The 25,291-nt window shown below is 47.5% G+C and overlaps 1 protein-coding gene and 1 non-coding gene across 8 annotated transcripts in view; both read right to left on the reverse strand.

Annotated features, from left to right (window-relative positions):
- Nucleotides 1–22,037, reverse strand: part of PARP16 (poly(ADP-ribose) polymerase family member 16) — a 52,553-nt gene extending 30,516 nt beyond the window's left edge. For 6 of the 7 annotated variants that reach the window (XR_004030544.1, XR_004030543.1, XR_004030541.1 and 3 more), the window contains exons 1-3: nucleotides 21,403–22,037; nucleotides 5,749–5,886; nucleotides 1,364–1,570 (exon numbers count right to left, since the gene is read on the reverse strand). Coding sequence is in view for 3 of the 7 variants with exons in the window: in XM_030814575.1 (XP_030670435.1) it covers nucleotides 1,364–1,570; nucleotides 5,749–5,886; nucleotides 21,403–21,576 (519 nt within the window). In the remaining 4 variants the exon portion in view is untranslated. The remainder of the gene's footprint in view (nucleotides 1–1,363; nucleotides 1,571–5,748; nucleotides 5,887–21,402) is intronic. The other variant, XM_030814577.1, reaches the window with a different exon arrangement.
- LOC115835744 lies at nucleotides 20,617–20,747 on the reverse strand. Its single transcript, XR_004030767.1, has one exon. It is a non-coding gene; the product is annotated as a small nucleolar RNA SNORA24 (small nucleolar RNA).
- Nucleotides 22,038–25,291: the final 3,254 nt, after the last annotated feature.

The following is a 25,291-nucleotide window of genomic DNA, read 5'->3' on the forward strand; positions in this document are numbered from 1 at the left end:
GGGAAAGGCCTGCAGCTCCTCCAACTACCCTAGATGCCCCTCCATCAGCATATAAAAGCAGCTACCTCTTCCTTGGTACTTAGTACACAAAGAGCCCTTTGCATACACGAACTGTTTCAATCCTCTGACATATAAGAAGGAGGGTAATGGTGTCCTTTTTTACAGATGAAGAACCTGAGGCTCAGAGACTTTAATTTACTCAGGGCCATAGAGCTGCTAAATAAGTCTCTGTAGCTCCAGGGTCTGTCTGTAATGCTCCTCCTATACCTGAGGGGTAAAATAAATGCCTGCAGAGAAGTGGATAGGTGACTCTGTTTTGACTCATAAAAATGGGACAAAAGAAGCTCAAGCGGGGAGGGAAAGGACCTCTCCTCGGTGCATCTTGGCATATCTCTCAGTTTCTCCAAGGGCTGATTTCCTGGAGTTTGGTCCCCAAGGAAAGTGCTTCTCAAACTTCAATATGCATACAAATCACCTGGGGACCTTGTTGAAGTGTGGATTCCGATCAGGTGGTCTGGGCCTGAGATTCGCATTTCCAGCTAGCCACCAGGTGATGCAGACGCTGCTGGTCCAGGGAACACACAGAGGAGCTAGGGTTGGCTACACAGTGGGATCACCTGGAGAGCTTTTAAAGCAACTGATGCCTGTGCTCCACTCGGAGATTCTGATTTAATTGGTCTGGGATGCAGCCAGGCATTTGGGATTTTTTATTATTTATCTATTTTATTTTTTATTTTTCGAGATGGAGTCTCGCTCTGTCGCCTAGGCTGGAGTGCAATGGCACCATCTCAGCTCACTGCCACCTCTGCCTCCCAGGTTCAAGCGATTCTCCTGCCTCAGCCTCCCGAGTAGCATTACAGGTACCCACCACTATGCCCGGCTAATTTTTGTTATTTTTAGTAGAGATGGGGTTTCACCACTTTGGCTAGGCTGGTCTGGAACTCCCTCAGCCTTCCAAAGTCCAGGGATTACAGGCGTGAGCCACTGCGCCAGGCCTGGCATCTGGGATTTTTAAAAGCTCCCCGAGTGATTCTAAATATGCAGCCAAGGTTGGGAATTATCTTTAAATCGATGCTTTTCAAACTATAACCAGTGCAGGAATCACCTAGGGATCTTGTTAAAATGCGGGTTCTGATTCAGAAGGTCTAGAGTGTGCCCAAGATTTTGCATTTTCATAGGCTTCCAGGTGATGCTGCCACTGCTGGTGTGCAGACCACATTTTGAGAGAGAAGGCGTTAGTAAACCTATCCAACCCCACTCTATACCCCACCTGCAAACTCCTAGGGTTCTGAATCTCCCCCTCCCCACTCTCCCACCTCCATCCCTGCTTCCCCACATCAGCAGGGTGTCCCTTAGGCCCCACCTTGTTCAGATGGCAGTGCAGGCCATTGTGGATAATGGAATGGAAGTTTTCTAGGCGGCTACCATGAAAGGCATAGATTAGGTCTCGTTCTCCTTTGGTCTCATAAAATTTGGCGTTGGCTGGGTCAAAGTACTCAATTTCAAACAGGAAGTCCGGTGCGGGAACAGGCGTGTGAGGAGCCCCAGTCAGCTTTTGGATCTTTTCAAACTTGAAAACATGAAGAGCGTCAAAATTTTATTTGGGGAGCTGGTAAATGTGCTGCAAAAATAGCCCCCTAAACTCTCAGGCTTAACTCCCATGGACTCTGCTCATGAGAACAACAGGTTTCATGAGGATAGAGACATAAGCAAACTCAGAGCTTATAGCACAAGACTGCTTTTCTTTAATGACATTTTTCCCAGCTGGGTGCAGTGGCTCATGCCTATAATCCCAAAAGTTTGGGAGGCTGAGGCAGGTGGATCATTTGAGGTCAGGAGTTCGAGACCAGCCTGACATGGTGAAACCCCATCTCTATTAAAAATACAAAATTAGCTGGGTGTGGTGGTGCACACCTTTAGTCCCAGCTACTTGGGAGGCTGAGGCAGAAGAATCACTTGAACCTGGGAGGTGGAGGTTGCAGTGAGCCAAGATCACATCACTGCACTCCAGACTGGGCAACAAGAGTGAAACTCCATCTAAAAAAATAATAATAATAAATAATAACATTTTTCCCTACAGTAGGCTGAGAAGCATGAATTGCTCCTTCTAAGTGGAGATCACAGGGCTGGGCGTGGTGGCTCACGCCTGTAATCCCAGCACTTTGGGTGGCCGAGGCGGGTGGATCACGAGGTCAGGAGATCGAGACCATCCCGGCTAACACGGTGAAACCCCGTCTCTACTAAAAATAGAAAAAATTAGCCGGGCATGGTGGTGGGCGCCTGTAGTCCCAGCTACTCGGGAGGCTGAAGCAAGAGAATGGCGTGAACCTGGGAGGCAGAGCTTGCAGTGAGCCGAGATGGCGCCACTGCACTCCAGCCTCGGTGACAGAGCGAGACTCCGTCTCAAAATAAATAAATAAAATAATAATAAAAAAATAAGTGGAGATCACTTCTAATTTTCCTAACACTTTTTTTTTTTTTTTTTGAGACAGAGTCTCACTCTGTCGCTCAGGCTGGAGTGCAGTGGCGCCATCTCAGCTCACTGCAACCTCTGCCCCTCCAGGTTTTTTAAGCAATTCTCTGCCTCAGCCTCCGGAGTAGCTGGGATTACAAGTGCGTGCCACCATCCCTGGCTAATTTTTTTGTATTTTTAGTAGAGACGAGGTTTCACCATCTTGGCCAGGCTGGTCTTGAACTCCTGACCTTGTGATCCACCCGCCTTGGCCTCCCAAAGTGCTGGGATTACAAGCGTGAGCCACCGCGCCCAGGCCACTTCCTAACACTTTTGCATCTATTTCCTGCATTCCATTTTTACAATAATCTCATGATTATTGTAAAAATTCCCTCTCATCCTTGTCCATGCACCCCTCTGCAATGTGATTTTGCAGGTGGGATTCTACCAAGATCCCATCAAGAGATGGAACCTACTTCTCCATCCTTGAGGCTGTGCTTGGCCATGTGACTTGCTTTGGCCAATGGGACATTAACATATATATAGCAAACAGAGACTTGAGAAGGGCTTGTCTTTCCTTGTTTGCTGCTGAGAACCCCTCACCATTGTCCTGGCTTGTCTGCTATAGAGTATGAGCCTCACAGAGGAAGGCTTCCAGCATGGTGGCCGTCCCAGCTGAAGCCCCAGAAATGTAAGTGAGGCCACCCTAGCTCATCTAGCCAAGCCCAGAACCACCCAACCAACCCACAAAATCATGAGAAGCAATCAGCATTTGTTGCTGTTGTTTTTGAGACAGGATCTGGCTCTGTCACCCAGGCTGGAGTGCAGCGGTGCGATCATAGCTCATCGCAGCCTTGAACTCCTGGGTTCGAGCAATCCTCTATCTTCAGTTTCTTGAGTAGCTGGGACTACAGGTGCAACCACTATGTGCACCTAATTCTTAAATTTTTCATAGAGAGAGGGTCTTGCTATGTTGCCCAGGCTGGTCTTGAAATCCAGCCTCAAGCAATCCTCCCACCTCCGCCTCCCAAAGTACTAGGATTACAGGCACAAGCCACTGCCCCCTAGATCATTTCAGTGTTTTTTTTTTTTTTTTTTGAGATGGAGTCTTAGTCTGTCTCTCAGCCTAGAGTGCAGTGGCACGATCTCGGCTCACTGCAGCCTCCACCTCCCAGGTTCAAGCGATTCTCCTGCCTCAGCCTCCCGAGTAGCTGGGATTACAGGCATGTGCCATAATGCCTGGCTAATTTTTGTATTTTTATTAGAGACGAAGTTTCATCATGTTAGCCAGGCTGGTCTTGAACTCCTGGCCTCAAGTGATCCGCCTGCCTCAGCCTCCCAAAGTGCTGGAATTACAGGTGTGAGCTTGTAGAGTTTAGTATTATTTGGAATGGGAACTGTAGACCTGTGAATTTCCTCTCTATAGTAGTTACACCTACAGTCCCAGTTAGCCAAGACAAGCCAGGACAATGGGCCACACCTGGCCCATTTTAGTGGTTTTTTTTGTTTGTTTGTTTGTTTGTTTGTTTTTGTTTTGTTTTGTTTTGTTTTGTTTGTTTGACAGAGTCTTGCACTGTTGCCCCAGCTGAAGTGCAGTGGCGGCATCTTGGCTCACTGTAACCTCCGCCTCCTGGCTTCAAGCGATTCTCCTGCCTCAGCCTCCCAAGTAGCTGGGGTTACAGGCTCCCGCCACCATGCCCAGCTAATTTTTTGTATTTTTAGTAGAGACGGGGTTCCACTATGTTGGCCAGGCTGGTCTCAAACTCCTGACCTCATGATCCGCCCGCCTCAGCCTCCCAAAGTGCTGGGATTACAGGCATGAGCTACTGTGCCCGGCCAGTGGTTTTCAAATGGTAGGTCACAGACCAAAGCCAGTCTATGGCAAAGTTTTCTCTGGATTATGACTGAATGAGCAAAATAAGAGCAATATAAGAGCAATATAACAGACATATTGATGTAAGGTTGCCATGTACCTTTCTTTGGAAGAACTATTTGTTCTTCATTCTGAAGTCAAGGCCATCCTCCTTTCTTAGTACTATAATATCCTTTTATAAAATGATGATACATGGTAGGCTAACATACTTACTTGGGCAATACAAAAAGTTGACAATCCTGGGTCCCAATACCCCACGGTTTAACAGAAATTTAACTGGTCCAGAATCAAAAGTCTAGGAGCTATTTATTGCCTTATCTACTTTAGCACCCAACATCTAGTAGGTGCTTGATGCCCATATGAGTGAGGTAGGAATAAATGAATGAATAAATTTGAACTCAACAGATGACAACAGTGAAACCCAGAGATTCACTAGGAATTAGCCACCCAGCCTGGACCTGAATACAGATCTCCTGACTCCCACTCCAGGGCTCTTTATGGTATTTTAACATCTAACACAGAAGAATGTCCCTTAGATACCAGAATCCAAGGTACCAAATTCTACACCACATAGGAAAGATTTGTGTCTTTGGCAGGAGCTTGTAAAATTGAATACTGTTAAATTGAAATGAATTAAGTGATGAACAGTATGGGTAAGGGAAGAGCACCAGAGCAGGAATCAAGTCCTATACCCTGGTCCTTGTCATCCAGCCTGTCCCTGGGAGACCCCAGCCAGGCAAGGTAAACCAAATTATGGAATGTCTGACTTGCGCCAGAAACTGTGCTGGGGAGTGACACACGTTTTATCAGTGCCCCACTTTGAGGTAACTATCAGTATCTCAATTTACAAATGGGAAAAAGGAGGCCTTTTTCGATAGAAATGGGATTTGAACCCAGAGCATGAGGTTTTCCACTCCTTTGAGCTCTGCCTCTCCGTCTCCTGACAATTGAACTAGGTCAGTGTTTCTTAAGGTATGGTCAGGGTCACCCTAATCAGAATTACCAGCAGTGCTTGTTAAATAAAGTGAATCCCAACACATACTGAGCCCTTAGTATGTGCCCTTAGGCATTATTCAAAGTGTGAAAATTCATTCAATTCTCATAGTCAGTGCCCTGATGGAAGTATACTATTATCATCCCCATTTTATAGATGAGGAAGGGGAGGTACTGAAATGCACCTGGTACCTACTCAAGGTCACACAGCTGAGATGAGACAGAACTCAGCTTTGTACAGCCAGTGGGAAAGCTCCTGGGCCTGACTCCAGACACAGAACTAGAAAGTCTAAAGGTGAGGACCAGGAATCTGCATTCTCAAGCTGCCCAGGTCACTGGTACACAGGGAAGTCTCAGAGCCACTGGATTCAGTGCTGTCCTAGAGCCCTTAGGCCCCTAAAATCTGTGATCCTACAGACCAAAGTCTCACCTCTGCTTTCCCTGCACTGTGGATTGTCAGGACCTTTGAGGATAAAATCCAGCTCATCAGGTCCCAGGTCCGTTTGTGGTTGTCTCGGGAGGACTGGAGAAGTTCTTTCAGGTTAGGTAACTTGCTGGCATCTGCGAGCTGAAGCGACGGAAGAACTTCCATTAGCAAGGATCCAGGACACAGTGATAATCAGGGGCCCTCTAGTGGGAAGGCAGGCAATGTTCACTTGTTGCACGTCTTAAGGGATCTCCTGAGAGGAAATTCACAGGTCTGCAATCCCCTTTCCAAATAATACTAAACTTTACAAGCTCTAAAATCTGAAAGGTTTTTCTTTGGTGGGTTTTTGTTTTGTTTTGTTTTGTTTTGGAGACAGGGTCTCACTCTGTCGCCCAGGCTGGAGAGCAGTGGCATGATCTTGGTTCACTGCAGCCTCTGCCTCCTAGGTTCAAGCAATTCTCCCACCTCAGCCTCCCGAGTAGCTGGGACTACAAGCGCGCGCCACCACGCCTGGCTACGTTTCATATTTTTTGGTAGAGATGGGGTTTCACCATGTTGGCCAGCCTGGTCTCGAGCTCCTGACCTCAAGTGATCCGCCTGCCTCGGCCTCCCAAAGTGCTGGGATTACAGGCGTGAACCACCATGCCCAGCCTTGGTGGGTTTTTTTTTTTTTTTTTTTAAACTGTTTGGGTACCAAACCTGACCTGAGCTGATGTGAGGTTTAATCTTTACTTATCCCCTTCCTGTTACGATCGATGCATTCTGCTGCAGGAATATTAACGTGCCATGAGTATGGCATGTTACCCACTGGAGGTGTGACTGAATACATGATATAAGCACATGTGGGTAAAGCGCTACATTACAAAGCCTTTTCCTTTCTGTGTGAGAATTAGTTAACTTCTGTTAAGTTTTTCCCCTGGAGACTGGATAAACATAGTATGACAACTACATACGTAACCAGGCAACACTGCTTAAGGCAAAAATGACACAGCATGGTACACGGCATCTGGCCTGGGAGGAACTGTAAATGGGGAATGCATAACTTTGGGTTTCCCAGAGTGTGACAATGTTTTGTTGGAACACTGGCAGCTTTGTTGATGACATTCTCATGAGTGAGACCAGCCTCTGAGGAAAATGGAGCTTCACTTAGGCCAGAGCAGTTCCTGCACCCACCCCATGTGGATCTCATCTCTTTACTCCCAAGTTTTCACTTCTGGGGGCAAAGACTAGCTCTTGGACCTCTATGTGGACCGCTGCAAGGACTTCCACAGAAACAGAATGCTTGATGCTGTGCTGCTGAAAGCTGTCATCAGTCCTAGAGCCTTTGGATTTAAGCTGATGCCCTGTGGGACCTGTGATAGGACTCAGCCTAGTTGTCATTGCAGCACATTATTTACCATTCTAAAATCAGGAAGAATCGGAATCTTGAAACATATTCAGTGCCAGGATTTCTGATAAGGGACTGGGGACCTGGAATAACAGCAGCAAAGTACCTGTAGCTTTTCCTCATAAGTTATGACTGACTAGAGGTCAAACCTCTCCGGCATGGCATTTAAACACCTCTAGCCTAATCTCAACCCCTTACCATCCCCTCCGTCACAGACTGCTTCTATCCAGGAACATGTCTTGTTCCAAGAATATCCCTTCCCCCACCTCTACTACCCGGGCACTTCTGGCCCAAGAGACCATTCTCTCCTCTAAGCCCCTAAAGCCCATTGCCCCAGTTCTCCCTTCCGAGTATGGCCAGACACCTGGAGGTCAAGAACTGTCTTGTGTTTTTCCAATTCTCCTCTTTCCTGGATGCAGAGGAAAGAGCATGAACTGTGGAATCAGATCTTAGTTGGAATCTCTGTTGAGCTTCTATCTCCTCTCCAACAAAGGCACCTCTCTACCTCTCCATGGGGTTGTCAGGAAGATTGAAGAAGGTCACAGAATCTCAGGGCTTGGTCTATACGTGTCCATTTCTTTTCTTTCCATTTACATTTGTCCCCAGACAACACTGTCCTCCCAAACTCTGGCAATCTTTCCTTCTGCTTTGCAAGGGATGCAGTTGGCACTTCAAGAATACCTGTGGTGGCCGGGCGTGGTGGCTCACACCTGTAATCCCAGCACTTTGGGAGGCTGAGGGGGGCAGGTCGCGAGGTCAAGAGATTGAGACCATCCTGACCAACATGGTGAAACCCCATCTCTATTAAAAATACAAAAATTAGCTGGGTGTGGTGGCGCACACCTGTAGTCTCAGCTACTCGGGAGGCTGAGGCAGAAGAATTGCTTGAACCCAGGAGGTGGAGGTTGCAGTGAGCCAGGATCGTGCCACTGCACTCCAGCCTCATGACAGAGAGATACTCTCTTAAAAAAAAAAAAAAAAAAAAAAGAATACCTGTGGTTCTTTTCCATTTTTCTAGAAAATTGACTGTTACTGACTTTGGCAGTTTTTCTTAGCTCTGTAGTTGAAAATTAGAAACAGAGCCAGGTGTGGGGACACATGCCTATAATCCCAGATACTCAGGAGGCTGGGGTGGATTTCTTAAGGCCAGGAGTTAGAGACCAGCCAGGGAAACACAGTGAGATGGCTCTAAAAAATAAATAAATGAAAATTAAAAACATCTTAGGGCCACTTTATTTCTATTTCCAGAGATTCAATCAATAGCCTCATATATTGTAATAAAACTATCTCAGGTCGGGTGCAGTGGCTCATGCCTGTAATCCCAGCACTTTGGGAGGCCAGGGTAGGCGGATCACCTGAGGTCGGGAGTTTGAACCAGCCTGACCAGCATGAGAAACCCCGTCTCTACTAAAGATACAAAATTAGCTGGGTGTAGTGGCACATGCCTGTAATTCCAGCTACTCAGGAGGCTGAGGCAGGAAAGTCACTTGAACCCAGGAGGTGGAGGTTGCAGTGAGCCGAGATCGTGCCATTGCACTCCAGCCTGGGCAACAAGAGCGAAACTCTGTTTCAAAAAAAAAAAAAAAAACAACTATCTCTACAGGCCTCATGAGGTATCAGTGAAAATCTAATTTTTTTTTAATTAATTAATTTATTTTTGAGACACAGTCTCGCTCTGTTGCCCAGGCTGTGCAATCTCGGCTCACTGCCAGCTCCACCTCCCGGGTTCACGCCATTCTGCCTCAGCCTCCCAAGTAGCTGTGACTACAGGCGCCCGCCACCATGCCCGACTAATTTTTGGTATTTTTAGTAGAGATGGTGTTTCACCGTGTTAGCCAGGATGATCTCGATCTCCTGACCTCATGATCCGCCCACCTTGGCCTCCCAAAGTGCTGAGATTACAAGCGTGAGCCACTGCACCTGGCCAAAAAAAATCTAATATTTATTAAAAGAAAAAAGTTTTTTTGGAGACAGGGTCACGCTCTGTTGCCCAGGCTAGAGTGCAGTGGCACAAACACAGCTCACTGCAGGATCCATCCCACCCCCACCTGAAGTGATTCTCCTGCACAGCTAGGACTATAGGCACATGCCACCACGCCCAGCTAATGTTTTTAATTTTTAGTAGAGATGAGGTCTTGCTATGCTGCCCAGGCTGGTCTCAAACTCATGAACTCAAGTGGTCCTCCTGCCTCAGCCTCCCAAAGTGCTGGGATTACAGGCATGAGCCACCAAGCCCAGCCTACCTTTTTTTTTTTTTTTTTTTTTTTAATGGATGTGTGAGCCTGGGCATGGTGCCTTATGCCTGTAATCCCAGCACTTTGGGAAGCTGAGGCAGGCAGAGCTCTTCAGTTCAGGTGCTCAAGACCAGTACAGGCAACATGGCGAAACCACATCTCCACAAAACAAAACAAAACAAAACAAACAACAAAAGAAAATTAGCCAGGTGTGGTGGTGTACACCTGTAGTCCTGGCTACTTGGGCTGAGGTGGGAGGATCGCTAGAGCCTGGGAGGTAGTGGACGCAGTGAGCCATGATTGTCCTACTGCACTCCAGCCTGGGTGACAGAGTGAAACTCTGTCTCAAAAAAAAAAAAAAAAAAAAAAAAAAGGATGTGTGGAGTGTAAATGCTCCATGAGTATTGGTGCTATTTCTATGCCTTGCTTACTGTTCCACCCCGCCTGCTTCACCCCCAGGTTGCATGGCCTTGCATTATTCAGGGAGCATTTACTAAGCATCTACTTTGTGCCAGGCCCTGTGCTTATAGGAGGGGGCATTAGATTTAAAATGGGCCCCTTAATCAAGTGGGGAGGCAGAAAGGTAAATAATAATGACTTAAAATTATTCATTGTCACCGGGCATGGTGGCTCACGCTTGTAATCCCAGCATTTTGGGAGGCTGAGGCAGGCAGATCACCTGAGCTCAGGAGTTCAAGACCAGCCTGGCCAACATGGTGAAACCCCATTTCTACTAAAAACATAAAAATTAGATGGGCCTGGTGGCAGGCGCCTGTAATCCCAGCTACTCTGGAGGCTGAGGCAGGAGAATCTCTTGAACTCGGGAGGCAGAGGTTGCAGTGAGCCAGTGAGCCATCACTGCACTCCAGCCTGGGTGACAGAGCGAGACCCTGCGTCAAAAAAAAAAAAAAAAAGCATTCACTGTCATAACAAAGTTGGATACAAACTACTAAGAGGACAAGGTGGGACTTCTGTTGGGTAGGGGCTAAAGGAAAAGGGGGTGGGGTCGGGACCAGCTTCACAGAGGAGGTACTATATGATCTGGGTTTGCTATACGAAACCACAGAAGTATGAAAGTGCAGCATGGCCATGTAAGCCTGGGGGGGAAGTGGGAGGGTGCTGGCCAATGGGTTAACATTGGTGGCGGGTTGTGCAGTTCTCCCAGGCATCTTGGCGCTCTATTCCTCTACTAGCTGTGTGACCTTGAGTGAGATGTTTGACTTCCTGTGTCTCAGCTTTCTCAAATACATAATTGGGATAATATTAGTAGCCACTTCATAGGGTCTCAGTGGAGATTAATCAAGTTAAACAAGTGCTCAAACCAACAGGAAAGTATTAAGTACTCTAATGTTAGCGTGACTGCCATGACTGTCATCATTAACAACAGGTGATTCTGTGTGGCTGGAACCTAGAGTGTGGGGAAGTGGTTGCCAAGAGGAAGAGCGGGAAGGTGACCTCAAGTGAGGTCATCTCAAATGATCCTGTGAAGGACCTTGTACTCCACTTGGGAACCCCAAGCTTTGTTCTGTAGGTTATATACGGAGTCACTGAAGACACATCCCAAATGGTGTACCCTCAGGTAGCTACCCATACAGGACTGCTGCCTGCACAGTCCAAAGGACACTCATCCCCCTTCCTTCTTTTCTGTTCCTTGTTATCTCAGAGCCAGAGCTGAGTCATCTTCTCTCCCAAGATTACAACTATTCCCATCACTCCTGTCCTCAAATCCCACCTGTGAGTCACAGCCCTTGTCAACAGTCCATATCTAGGCCCAGAGAGCCCCACAAAAGGACAGTCAGCTAGCCAGGCGCCTTTCAGGGACTCAGTCTGGACAAAGGGGAGAGACGCCTCCCAGCTCCAAGCTGGACCCAGGCCTCTTCCAGGCCCTCTCACTGCATCTGCCCAGACAGGGTCCCTGCTGCATCCTGCCCTCCTTGCTCCCCACCATCAGTCCACACTCTTAAACTCCTCAACTGACCTTCTTTATGTCCCATTTCACTTTTCGTGTTACTCTGAAAAATAAATCTGGTTCAACAATTTAATAGGATTCTTCCTCTTGTGACTAAAACCTGTCTGCATTTTAGCAGGGCCTTTTGGGAACCAGGCACACAAGTAGGGTTGCCATTTAAAATATGCTCTGCCCGGTTAAATTTGAATTTCAGATAAACAACAACAACCACAACAACAAAAAAAACACTCATTTTTTTTTTAAAGACAGGGGACGGGGTCTCACTCTGTCACCCAGGCTGGAGTGCAGTGGCAAGATCACAGCTTACAGCAGCCTCGACCTTCCAGGCTCAAGCAATCCTCCCACCTCAGCCTCCAGAGTAGCTGGGACTAAAGGTATGTGACATCATGCCCAGCTAATTTTTTGTACAGATAGGGTTCCACCATGTTGCCCAGACTGGTCTCAAAACTCCTGGGCTCATGCAGTCCACCAGCCTCAGCCTCACAAAGTGCCGGGATTATAGGCATGAGCCACTGTGTTCAGCCAACAAAATTTTTTTTAGTATAAATAACCCATGCAATATTTGGGACATATTTATACTTAAAATCCCAGCAGTTTGGGAGGTCGAGGTGGGTGGATCACCTAAGGTCAGAACTTTGAGACCAGCCTGGCCAACATGGTGAAACCCTGTCTCTACTAAAAATATAAAAAATTAGCCAGGCGTGGTAGCGGGCACCTTTAATCCCAGCTACTCGGGAGGCTGAGGCAAGAGAATCGCTTGAAGTGGGGAGGTGGATGTTGCAGTGAGCCGAGATCACGCCACTGCACTCCAGCCTGGGCAACAAGAGTGAAACTTCATCTGAAAAAAAAAAAAAATTATTGGTTGCTCATCTGAAATTCAAATTTAACTAGGTGGCCTATATTTTTATTTGCTAAATCTAGTAATCTTACCCTTAATAAGGCCCTTAGGAATCCAGTCTGGCCTCTTTGCCTAACAGTACCTCCTGCCACCAACTCTCTCCCCACCCCCAATGCTATTCCTCACATGACCTATGGCTTTCTTCCTCTGTGCTTCTGTGGCTGCCTAGCATGACATCCCACTGAGTCTTCAAGGCCAGCAGTCACCTCCCATGTGAAGCCTTCCCTGACCACCTACAACCTCTGTACTCAACAATTGTGTTCTATGTTCAGCAATTACAGCAGAGCCCCATGTTGGTACCTGACCCTCTGGGGCCAACTCAAATCTAGTTGGGACAAACACTCCCTGAGGCCAACCACATCTTACTTACCCTGGAGCCCCATGCCAGCCTGGAACCTGGCATGAAGTTAAGAACAAAAGAGTAATAGCTATTTATCTGAACCCTTACAGGTGCCAGCCACCAGAATAAATGCCTTGCATGAATTTATTCTGTTATCTCGTGTTATTCTCATAACCTGTTTTGAAGATGAGGAAACTGAGGCTTGGATATGCTCAGCACCTTGCCTAGGGGCACACAGCTATTCAGTGGCAGGGCAGGAATATGAAGCCAGGTGGCCCAACTCCAGAGTCTATTCTCCTGCCATACCCTCCTACCAAATGGAGAAATTTAGTGGTGGACTGAATATTTTAGCCCAAAGGAACAATTCCAGCAGAACTTTAAAGAGGCTGCTTTGGGAAGCTAATCAGGTATGATATTGGAATTCCCCCCAATCCCAAAATAATACAACTGAGACAGCTACTGGCTGTACCTAAGCCAAAGGCAGGGAGAAAGATGTATGTAATATGTAGTATAGGGGTATGTGGAAGAAATCATCATCTAGGCAAGCATTCTGAATCACACATCAGTACACGGCAGTGGAAGGCATTTGCCAACTGGATCCAGGAGAATAATTGTTCAAGAGGAAGGCAGGCATTTCCAGGGATGGGGAGGGTTTCCCACTCCAGGTAGGAAGGAGCACAGCAGATGGGCAGAGAAGTGAGCAGTGTGTGTCCCAAAAAGTGCTCCTGGGCTCAAATGTCCCCCAGGGCCTGAGAGGTAAAGAGAATGAGTAACAGAGGAGTCCGGGAAAGAGTTGTGAAGACTGTGTTGAACTGGTGACTCCGGCCTCCATTAGTCGGCTAAGGCCAACCAACCCTGAGCTCCAACTGCTTCCTGCCCTAGGGCAACCTCCACCAAAGGTGGCAAGGCCTCAGATTTTTGTTTCAAAAAGAAATCAACAAGCTGTCTTTTTAATTTCCCAATTTCTAAAAAGCTAGAGGACAAACAAAACCCGTCAGCTCACAGGCAACACATCTGCAGCCTCTGCTATGGGGAATAAGGAAGGATATAGCTGGAGAGATAATTGGGGGAATCTGAATGGTGAGCAGAGCTGAGAGCCTCAGGAGTTTGGGAAGAGAAGCCTCTTAGGAAAGAGGTAGTTTGGGTGAATAGGCCTCACAGGGGAAAGAGAGGACCAATGAGCTACAAGGAGGCAACTCAACCGCTTTGCTTTAAGCAGGAGCAATCACCTAGAGAGCTCCTGGGGAGGAGGTGGCCCAGGAATCTGTGTTTACAGATGTGGGTACAAGTGATTCTTATCATCAGGAAAAGCTGGAGATACTCAGGTTTAGATCTTAGAAAATGTTGTCCCAGAAAGGTGTGGCACAAAAGAACAAACATCTGAAAAACATACTTGTCTAGGAAAGTGTCAGAGGTCATAGTTACTAGATGTGGGTGGAGGTGCTGAGAAGGAAATGAACCAAAGGTCTGCCAAGGTCACCATTTTCGGGACCACGGTGACACCCAGAACAGTGGGGCAGGTGCGATGAGTGGAGCTGGGAAGCTGCTGAGATGAAGGCTGAAGAGGTGGACACCACAGGTACAATTTGCCTTGCACAAACTTACAGTATGAAAGGCCAGATTTACCAAAACAGATTAGGGATCAGAGTCTACAAAAGAACTCTTCACAGGAGGAGCCAGCATGGGGACCCTAAAGGGTTCTCCTAGGAAGCAGGGGTTCTCCTAGGAACTTCTAAAAGTCCCAGTGCCTGGGAGCAAGAGTGGTGTGCCATCACCACATCCAGTGATTAGCTGACGGTGATGATAATAATAAAACCTACAACCCTGAGCTGTTAGGAGGATTAAATGAGCTATGTGTAGAAACAGCTCAGGACAGCGCTACGCAAACAGTAAGTGCTATTAGTGTGGTACAGGTGTTGGTTGCTATATTATCAATCAAATGCCCCCTCTCTGCTGCTCACCAATCTGCTGAGGAAAGGTCTGCATTTCTGGGATGGTTGGAAGGAAAGAGATGGCTGGTCCTGGAGGGATGGATCCCACCCCTTCATCCTCCATATCACCATCCCATTAGCTGATCTCTTTCTAGACACATACCTACCCACTGACAGTCACATCAAATTACATGTATCTATGTCTGTATCTGTATATTTTCAGACCTGTGTACTTTTTCTCCTCCACTCTTCAGATGCCATCTTTGAGAGGAGCAGAGAAATAAAAAGGTAATCTGAGAGATCAAGAATCTTACCTTGAGATATCAAGTATAGACCTAATAGGCACTTTTATTTTATCATTTCTTCACCATCCAGCAGGTATGGGTGCTCATGAAAATGATCAAATCAGTTAATAGAAAAATAGAAAAGCTACATATTATCTGTAAGCAAACAAACAAAAAATCTCAATGCCCAGGCTGCACTTTAACCAATCAAATCAGAATCTCTGAGGAAGGGGCTCAGACGTCAGGTTTTTTTTTTTTCCTTAGTTTCCCACGTGATTTCAATGACAGCCAAGGGTGACAGGCTTGTAAAGAATGATCTTTCCAAACTGGGCTCAGTGACACAACTCCTGCTTGAGACCAGGAGTTTGCAGACCAGCTAGGCAACATAGCGAGACTCCTGCCCTTTTTCTTTTAATCTAATAATAATAATGATCTTCCCCAGTTAATGTCAATATTCAATTTCCAATATGGAAATAAGCATCGAAAGCCTTCCTTAGAAAGGTTAGCCATGAGCCGGGTGTGGTGGCTCATGCCTGTAATCCCAGCACTTTGGAAGGTGGAGACAGGCAGATTGCTTGAGTCCAGGAGTTTGAGACCAGCCTGGGCAACATGGTGAAACCCCATCTCTACTAAAAATACAAAAATTAGCCAGGCGTAGTGGTATGTGCCTGGAGTCCCAGCTACATGGGAGGCTGAGGTAGGAGGATTGCTTGAGCCCGGGAGGCAGAGGTTGCAGTGAGCCAAGATCACGCCACTGCACTCCAAACTGGGCAACAGAGCAAGAACCTGTCTCAAAAAAAAAAAAAAATTAGCTATGGACCAGCAATTTCACCTCTCAGAATGTATCCAAGAAGACAACAGATATAAACAATGATTAATGTAGAAGGATGTTTATCAAAGTATTATTTATAAAAGCAAAATTTTAAAATTATAAAGAAACCCAAAGGAAGGACTCCTAACTGCTAGGGAGTGGAGGCACAGAATAAGGTGGAAATTTCAGGTGTATCTTAAAGAATGAGAGGGAGTTTGCTTCAACAAAGATGGGAATGGCATTAGGAGGGGTCAGGACAGAGAGGAGCTTATATGTGCTTTAACCCAGACACTGGGGAGTCATGGTGTCTAGACAGTGCAAGCCAGAAACCAGAAAGAAGAAGGAAAAAAAAGAGAAAGACTCCTTACTCCTCCAGGACCAGGAGGCCCAATTAGAGCAGTTTGGCACCCCAAATGAGAACAGAGTAAGCTTCATGCAGTGCTTTTCAGACTTCACTATGTGTACAAATTGCCCAGATTTGTTAAAATGCAGATCCTGACTGGATAGGTCTGAGGCAGGGCCTGTTTTTCTAACGAGCACCCAGGTGAGGCTCATGTTGCTGGTCCTCAACCACACTAAGCAGCGAGGGCCTGGAGCTAACACAAAGGAGCCATTCCCACACACTTCCCACCCCCAGAAAGGGTCTACAGGCTAATGGAGAACCAGAACATGCTACTTCAGAAGGGAAAACAGAACAAAAAACTTTACAGCTGCGACTGTGTCAAGTGACAAACCAGAAGTTTGGAGGCCAATGGTTAAGGGGTATAGGGAATCCCAAGAATGTTACAGGTTCTCTCATCCAACCATAGTCCCAAAAAACAAGGTGAGAAATCCTGAGCCTGGGTATTCAGCACACACACAATGTGATTCCTCAAACATTTGATAAGTACTTCCCAGGCCAGGCACTGGAAATACCAAGAGCTCCCAGTGTAAAATCAGAGAGCTGGCCAGGCGCAGTGGCTCATGCCTGTAATCCCAGCAGTTTGGGAGGCCAAGGAGGGCGAATCACCTGAGGTCAGGAGTTCAAAACCAGCCTTGACCAACATGGTGAAACCCTATCGCTACTAAAAATACAAAAATTAGCTGGGCGTCATGGCATCTGCCTGTAATCCCAACTACTAGGGAGACTGAGGCAGGAGAATCGCTTGAACCCAGGAGGCAGAGGTTGCAGTGAGCCGAGACCGCGCCATTGCACTCCAGCCTCAAAAAAAAAAACTCCGTCTCAAAAAAAAAAAAAAATCAGAGAGCTTATCAGCACGAAAATGGTCTCAAAATAAGACACCTCAGGGATAATTTGGGACTTTGGGGACAGTGGTAAGAAAAGGCTAGTTCAGACCTAAAGCCAAGAGCTTGGTTCAGCAGTGGGGAGTTCTCAGGAAATCACCAATCAATAAAGTAATTTAAGTCACAGCTCTAATTTTTGGAAACTGCAACCCTTGTGTTATAGTTGTGTAATAACACCTCACAGTGTGGAGAAAGATTTAAATGACTGAAAATGGTAAACTTTCACATTACTTCCTAGTGCTTTTAGCTGAACAAGTGAAAGTGAGAGACTTTTTTTGAGACAGGGTCCCACTTTGTCACCCAGAATGGAGTGCAATGGCATAATCACGGCCCACTACAGCCTTGACCTCCTGGTTCAGGTGAACCTCCCACCTCAGCCTCCCGAGTAGCTGGGACTACAGGCATGCATCACCACACAGGCTAATTTTTTGTAATATTTTTATAAAGACAGGGTTTCGCCATGTTGCCCAGGCTGCCTTCAAACTCCTGGACTCAAATGACCCGCCCCAGCCTCCCAGAGAGCTGAGATTACAGGTGTGAACCACCGTGCCCAGCCAAGAGACTTTTTAACAGCTCCATACTTTCCTTCTTCAGTTAACTACAAAATGATCTAGCCAGTCAATTCCAGACCTGATTCCGTTTTCTTTAAAAGTTAGACTTTGATTCAGATACAGGTCCAGATGCCCAGTTCTCTGCATCATTTCAGTAACTCATGTGACATGTGGCAAAAGGAGGCCTAAAGTGTGTTTATCTAAGAATGTATGCATATCCCCAGAAATGGTGCCAGGCCCCACCTGTGAGCAGCCTTGCTGCTGACGGCCATGCCTACAGACAGCCAAGAATCTATGTGGTCTGGGCTATTTTCCTCAACAATGGTGCCCTATAAGGAATATGGCAACAGAACTGGATGGTAAGAATCTGTGTTTCTCCAGTAGCCCTCAAGAAAAAGGGTAACTGTCTGGGACTGGTACAATAAACCCCATGGGAGGGGCAGTCTGTCTCTATAGAGGAGGTGGCTTTTTGGGGCAACCTACGTTGCTGATGCTCTCTTAAGGGATTACAAGTGGGGCGAGGGAGAGCGGGGAGGATGGGCCCCAAACAGAGCAATTGATACCTTTGCAGAGGGGTGAGGGATAGAGTGAGATCTATCAGGGGCACTTTTACTTTACTGGTATCATTTGAATTTTTTATAATGAGAATATATTCAAACATTACTTGCATAATTAAAAATAAATTTTAAAAAGTATGATCAAAACAACTCCACAGGCCCCTTTGCATGTATCCCATATTCACCAAACAAACCTGATTCCATTTGCCAAGACCTTCCAGCAGAAAGAAAATAAGTTGAGCATTCTAGTCCACTTGGAGGTATGTTTCTTGGTAAAAATTAAAGCTGCACTGTGGCCAAGTGCAGTGGCTCAAGCCTGTAATCCCAGCACTTTGGAAGGCTGAGGTGGGAGAATTGCTTGCGCCCAGGAGTTCAAGACCAGTCTGGACAACATAGTGAGACTCCATCTCAATTTTTTTTTTTTTTTAAAGCTGCATTGTGAGTTTGATCCCTCTGACCCCAAACACTCCTCCCAAACAGGTCCCTCTCTCACCCTGCCACCACAGATGTCTTTCTGGATCTCACCCCTATGCCCTCCCCTGCCCAAGGATAAAAATTTCCACAACGTAGCAGGACATGTGTAGCCCTGCATGCTCCATAGGCTGGCCTCATCTCTTCCTGTTCCCCACAACAGTCACACTAAATCACAGTCTTGTCCTCTGTAAGCTCACACCTCCTGGCTTTCTGACCATCCTGCTACTCCTCCTGGAATACTCTTTCCCTCTTCTCTGCTCTTGAAGTTCTGCCTTAGGACTTGGCAAGGCATCAGCCTCCACCCCTAGATGGTGTTCCCTGAGCCTGGCCCACAGCTGAGAGCTAGGGAGTGTCCTTGCTCTGGGCTTCCATGTTGCACAGCGCTTACCTAGTATGAGAGGTTAACACTGTTAACCTCTCCACGGGTTAATCCTGTATCCTTAGCACCTGTCCCATAGCAAACACTCCGTAAGTATCTGTTGCCAAAACTGAAGGAAGTTTCGTACCCAAGGCCCTGATATAACACACTCAGAAAATTGAGTGTCTGAACCTGCAAGAACAAATCTCGAGGGAAGTCAGTCAATTTGCCTCTTTCTCCAACCTCCCACTTCCGGTACCCTGAAACGCCTGTGCACTGTGGTCACCACTTGAGATGCCCTCAACACATCATTAGGTGGGCTACCAGGACCAGGTCGGGCCAGGAGGCTCAGCCTTTGTCCCTCAACCTCCTAGGAATGATAGCAAAAGAGTAACCAAACACTGATGATTTCATCTGAGATAACGCTAAACACATGTTGATTCTAAATACCTCCTTCAATCTATCAATGTGGTTCATGCCATTAACTGATTGCCTAATATTGAACTAATTTTGCATTCCTGGGATGAACCCAACCTGGTCATAAGGAATTACCCTTTTTTATACATTGCTAGCTTTAAGATCCTAATACCTTGAAGATAATTTTTGCATTTATACTCATGACATTGGCCTATAATTTTCTTTCCTCTTTTTTTTTTTTTTTTGAGACAGAGTCTCGCTCTGTTGCCCAGGCTGGAGTGCAGTGGTGCGATCTCGGCTCACTGCTACCTCTGCCTCCCAGGTCCCAGTTCAAGCAATTCTCTTGCCTCAGCCTCCTGAGTAGCTGGGATTACCGGCATGCATCACCATAATGGTGAGACAGGGTTTCACCGTATTGTCCAGGCTGGTCTTGAACTCCTGACCTCATGATCCACCCACCTCAGCCTCCCCAAGTGCTGGGATTACAGGTGTGAGCCACCGCACTCGGCCTATAATTTTCTTTTTTTGTATCACCCTTATCAGATTTAGGGTCAAGGTTATGCTAGCCTCTTTTTTAATACTCTGTGTAAAACTAGGAATTACTTATTCCCTCAGTGATTGCTACAACTCACCAATGACACCAGCTACGTCCAGAGTTTTCTTTGAGGGAAAATCTTTGACTACTAATTCAACGTCTTTTTTTTTTTTTTTTTTTTGAGAGAGAGAGACTTGCTGTGTTGCCCAGGCTGGAGGGCAGTGGTGTGATCACAGCTCACTGCAGCCTCCACCTCTTGGACTCAAGCCATCCTCCCGCCTCAGCCTCCCAAGTAGCTGGGACTACAGGCGTGCACCACAACACCCAGCTAATTTTTAAAATTTTTTTTTTGTAGAGACAGGGTTTCACCATATTGCCTAGGCTGGTCTCAAACGATCCTCCTGCCTTGCCTTCCCAAAGTCCTGGGATTACAGGCATGAGCCACCCAGCCTTTTTCTTCTTTTTCTACAATAGTTTAGAAAAGTTAGCCCAATAACCTGGCACCCTCCAGGTTTGTTTTGTCTTTTTTTTTTTTTTAATGGAGTTTCATTCTTGTTGCCCAGGCTGGACTGCAATGGCGCAATCTTGGCTCACTGCAACGTCCATCTCCCGGGTTCAAGCGATTCTCCTGTCTCAGCCTCCAGAGTAGCTAGGATTACAGGCATGCGCCACCACGGACAGCTAATTTTTTGTACTTTTAATAGAGACGGGATTTCTCCATGTTGGTCAGGTTGGTCTTGAACTCCCAACCTCAGGTGATCTGCCCGCCTTGGCCTCCCAAAGTGCTGGGATTACAGGCATGAGCCACCGAGCCCGGCCCCTCCAAGTTTTTAACGGTGAAGAATGTTACTTGTGCAAGTCAGACTCTGATACCAATTAAATGGTGACAGCTTTGCTGGTAAACAAGAATATGCTCTTCCATGGCTAGGAAGGGAGACTGCCACACTTGACAGGTCCCAAAGATACATGGAGTTCAGTGTCTTTAATGAATATCAGCTATTGGCTATTTCAATTTTCTTCTTTTTATTGAATCGATTTTGGTAAGTTATATTTTTCTAGGCAATTCCAAACATTTGGATTATAAGGATAACTGGTATCTTGAATGCTGACCCAGAGGTGAACTCTGCAAAAAAAGTGGCTGGTGAATCAGAGAAATAACAGCTTACATATGTACTGGATGTTACCGTTTATAAAAGTACTGCCCATAGATCACCTCATCTGAAGACCAAGGTGGCTTTGGTGACTTTTTGGTGTCTAATTATTTGCAAAAGGATGGATAACTTTCTAGCTAAGCAAAACAGCTGATTCACATCAACCCTATTCCTGGCCAGGCTAGAAAATCTGTGGAGGACTATGCAACTATTCCTCACTTCAGTCCCCGGAGTCATTTGTCATTGACAGGAGAGAAGCTGCCACCAAGTGCCTTGGGAGTGAGCGTTGACATGAGGGTGTTAGGAGTGTTCTTAGCTCACGGAAACCTTCCCCAAGGCAAGGCAAGGCCAAGCTGGGAATGGAAAGTCTGGGGGCTGTCATGTTTACTAACGCGGATGGAACTGCCTCTACCTGTGGTTCCACAGGGCACTTGGTCCAGGACGCTGCGGGCAGGGCCAGGACAAAGCACACTCACCAAGGCTTCAAAGTCCTTACAGTCGCCGCGGGCGTAGGACGCGGGGAAGGGCCGCAGCACCGAGTCGCGCTTGTAGCTCTGCAGGGCCGAGGCGAAGAGGCTGCACCGGAGGTCGGCGGCCAGCATGTCGCGGCCCGCCGCCTCCCTGGCGGCCGCCCAGCCTGAGGGCTGCATCCCAGGTCACTCCGCGTTGCCGGGGGAGACGCGCTGGTTAGGGGCAAGGACGAGCGTGCGTTCAGCGCGGGGGCTGGGACTGCGGACAATGGGCCGTCAGGGGCCGGGTTCCCAAGCTTGGGGTGGAGCTAGGCAGGGGGCTGAGATGACTGGGGTGAGAACGTGCCGACAAGGGTCCTCCGCCGGGGTCTGGGCCGCGGCTCGCTGCCGAGGAGAGAGACCGAGGCCTGGACCGCGGGTCGGCGGGGAGGTTGGGCCCAGGGATAATGGGACCGGGGTTGGTGGAGGGGAGGAGTTCCCGGCCTGGGAGAGGGACTATGACAATAGAATGACAACCGCGGGAACGTGCTGACACGTGTCCTCCGCGGAGGCCTGGGGCGGGAAGCAGCCCCCGGGGGACGGCGGGCAGAGCCCACTCTCCGCGACGGGCGAGGCTGCTGCGCCGCGCGCGCCTTCCTGCCCCGCCTCCCGCCGCGCCGCCGAAGTCCCGCCTCTCGCCCAGCTGCCCACGGCGCCACCTGTCTTCCGCCTGCAGCTCACGTCAGCTTGCCTTGCCCGGCCTACGTCCCCTCCCGCCGCCGCGTTCCCACGCTGCTCCGCGCTCCGCCCGGCCCAGCCGACGGCCCGCCCCTTCGCGCGCCAGCCAGCTCCGCCGTACGGGTTGTGCCCGCCCCGCCCAGACCCCGATCACCCGCAGCTACGAGAGTTGCCGCCGGCAGTGTGTGCCGGGCGACGTCGCCCACGCCCCTGCCAGCCATCCTCACAGCAGCCCTGGTAGAAACTGATGTGGGCACCGTCTCGACCCGCCCCTGTACTTGTCTTTGTCCCAGCTCTGCGGGCTGAGCCTACTTCTCTTCCTTGGGGTATTAATGCTACCTATTGTCTCTCTCTTGAATCGTTTCCCTCCAAAACTGCACATAAGGAGCCATTTAACACCCAGGGAAACTGAGGCTTAGAGTGCTGCAGTGCTTGCCCAAGATCCCACAGCCAGATGGGTAAATCTGGGATTCACACCGAGGTCTTTGGAAAACCAAAAGACTTTTCCTCTGCTTTTCAGCCTCCAGAATTCTCTGAATTGCTTAAGTCTCTGGCCTCAAATGCCCCAAGATCCTCCTTGGGAGGCCTCTCTGACAGGGAGCTTGGGGGAGAGCAGAGGGGCATTGACTTAACTCTGCTGGAGGGTAAGGACTAGACTCCCATCCCCTCTCCCTACTCAGAACCTTCATTAGAGAAAACCCCAAAGTGTGACCTCATGGTCACATGCAAATCTAAACACAGACCATTGTGCTTAAACCAACACACCGCACACACTCCTACCCTGCAGGATCTTCTGAGGAAGAAACTTCTCCTGCATCCAGGCTGTGCTGGGCCCTGGGCTCAGAGGAGAGGTGGTCCCATGCCATTGGATTGCATCTATGACTTCGGGAGGTAGGGCGAAGACTGGTCCCCCAGACACCACAGAGCTTCCCATCTTCTTTTGCCAGGTAAAGGTTGGGGGCTGCTCCCAGGAGCCCACATCAAATCTCTGTTTGCTCTGAGGCCTAGAACCACAAGACCCCTAGTGCTTCAAAAGCCCTGGGGGTCCTCATAGGACCCAGGAACTCTAAGGTGGCTTCTGAAGCTCAGACCCCAGGAAGGGAGAGCTTGGAGTGGGGCAGGAGACCAGAGAACCATCTCTCATTCTACCTCTTCTTCATTGCAGGCCCTTAGACAAAAGCCACCCTCTGATACCTCCTTGGCCTCAAGAATTGTTTGTTGGGTGGATATATAAAATTTGCTTATCCGAAGATATTTCTCACATATGATATGAGAATCATAGTGATAATATTCACATCACAGGGTGGTGTGGAAGGGCCTCTGATGGCCAGGATTCTCATGACCTAGCTCATGCAGAATATTAGAATTCTTTTTAAATCTTGTCAATTCCATAGACACAAAGTTGAGTTGAATTGCATTATAGTTTTAATTTGCATTTACTTGATAGTGAAATTGAATGTTTTTATGTTTACTTTATTCTCCTAGATTTTATCAGAATTTGCTAAGGTGGTCTCAGAACCACATTTCTTGTGGAGGGGTTTCAGCCCTGCTTATATAAATTTGATATAATCCACAGACCATACAATTCACCCATTTAAAGTGTACAATTTAATAGTTTTTAGTACATTCACAGATATGTGCAACTGTCACCACAATCAATTTTAGAACATTTTTATCACCTCAGAAAGAAACTCTCTACACTTAGGCTATCACTGCTCTACCCACCCCACCATGTCGCCCACTCCTAAGCAATCACCAACAAACTTGTTTTTTGTTTTTTAAGAGACTGGGCCTTGCTATGTTACCTCGGCTAGAGCACACTGGCTATTCACAAGCATGATCATAGCACATTGCAGCCTACAACTTCTGGCCTCAAATTATCCTCCTGGCTCAGCCTCCTGAGTACCTCGGACTACAGGCTCACACCACCACACCTGGCTTAGAGAACACATTTTGTTTACTCCTGTCCTTTTAAATTCATTGAGGTTTGTCTATTGCCTAGCATAAGGCCTATCCTGGAGAATGTTTCATGTGAATGTATAGTCTGCTGTTGTTAGGTCAAGTGTTCTATGGATGTCTGTTAGGTCTAGTTGATTTATATTGTTTTCAAATCTTAGATTTCCTTGTTGATCTTCTGTTTATTCTATTCATTATTGAAAGTGGGAACCAGGCACGTGGCTCACACCTGTAATCCCAGCACTTTGGGAGGCCGAAGCGGGCGGATCACCTGAGGTCAGGAGTTCGAGACCAGCCTGGCCAATATGGTTAAACCCTGTCTCTAATAAAGATACAAAAATTAGCCAGGCATAGTGGCACATGCCTGTAGCCTCAGCTACTCAGGAGGCTGAAGCCCGAGAATCGCTTGAACCCGGGAGGCGGAGGTTGCAGTGAGCCAAGATCATGCCACTACACTCCAGCCTGGGTGACAGAGTAAGACTTCGTCTCCAAAAAAAAAAATCACTGACAGGAAAGATATCCACCTGAACAGGTTTTTAATGCAGATGAATGCCCTATTCTGGAAGAATATGCCACAAAAGACATTTATTAGTAAGGAATAAAATCGAGCACCAGGATTTAAGGCAGAACAGGATAGGCTAACTATTGCTCTGTGCAAATTTGGTCAGGTTTATTATCAGAACTTCCCTTATCTGTAAAGCTGATAACCCCCAAGCCTTGAAGAGAAAAGATAAACACAAGCTGCCACTCTTGGTACAACAAAAAGGCCTGGACAACAAGAACCCTTTTTCTGGATTGGTTGAATGCTTTGTCCTTGAAGTCAGGAAGTATTATATCTTACCAGTAAGGAGCTGCCTTTTATTTATTTATTTATTTATTTAATTTATTTATTTATTTATTTATTGAGACGGAGTCTTGCTCTCTTGCCCAGGCTGGAGTGCAGTGGCACGATCTTGATCTTGGCTCATTGCAACCTCCACCTCCCAGGTTCAAGCAATTATCCTGCCTCAGCCTCCTGAGTAGCTAGGATTACAGGTATGTGCCACCACGCTTGGCTAATTTTTGTATTTTCAGTAGAGATGGGGTTTCATCATGTTGGCCAGGCTGGTCTCGAACTCCCGACCTCAAGTGATCCACCTGCCTCAACCTCCCAAAGTGTTGGGATTACAGGCGTGAGCCACCATGCCCGGCCAGCAGGAGCTTCCTTTTCAAGTTCTTTTGA

This window comes from Nomascus leucogenys, chromosome 6 (assembly GCF_006542625.1).
Source record: "Nomascus leucogenys isolate Asia chromosome 6, Asia_NLE_v1, whole genome shotgun sequence".
Classification (NCBI taxonomy): domain Eukaryota; kingdom Metazoa; phylum Chordata; class Mammalia; order Primates; family Hylobatidae; genus Nomascus; species Nomascus leucogenys.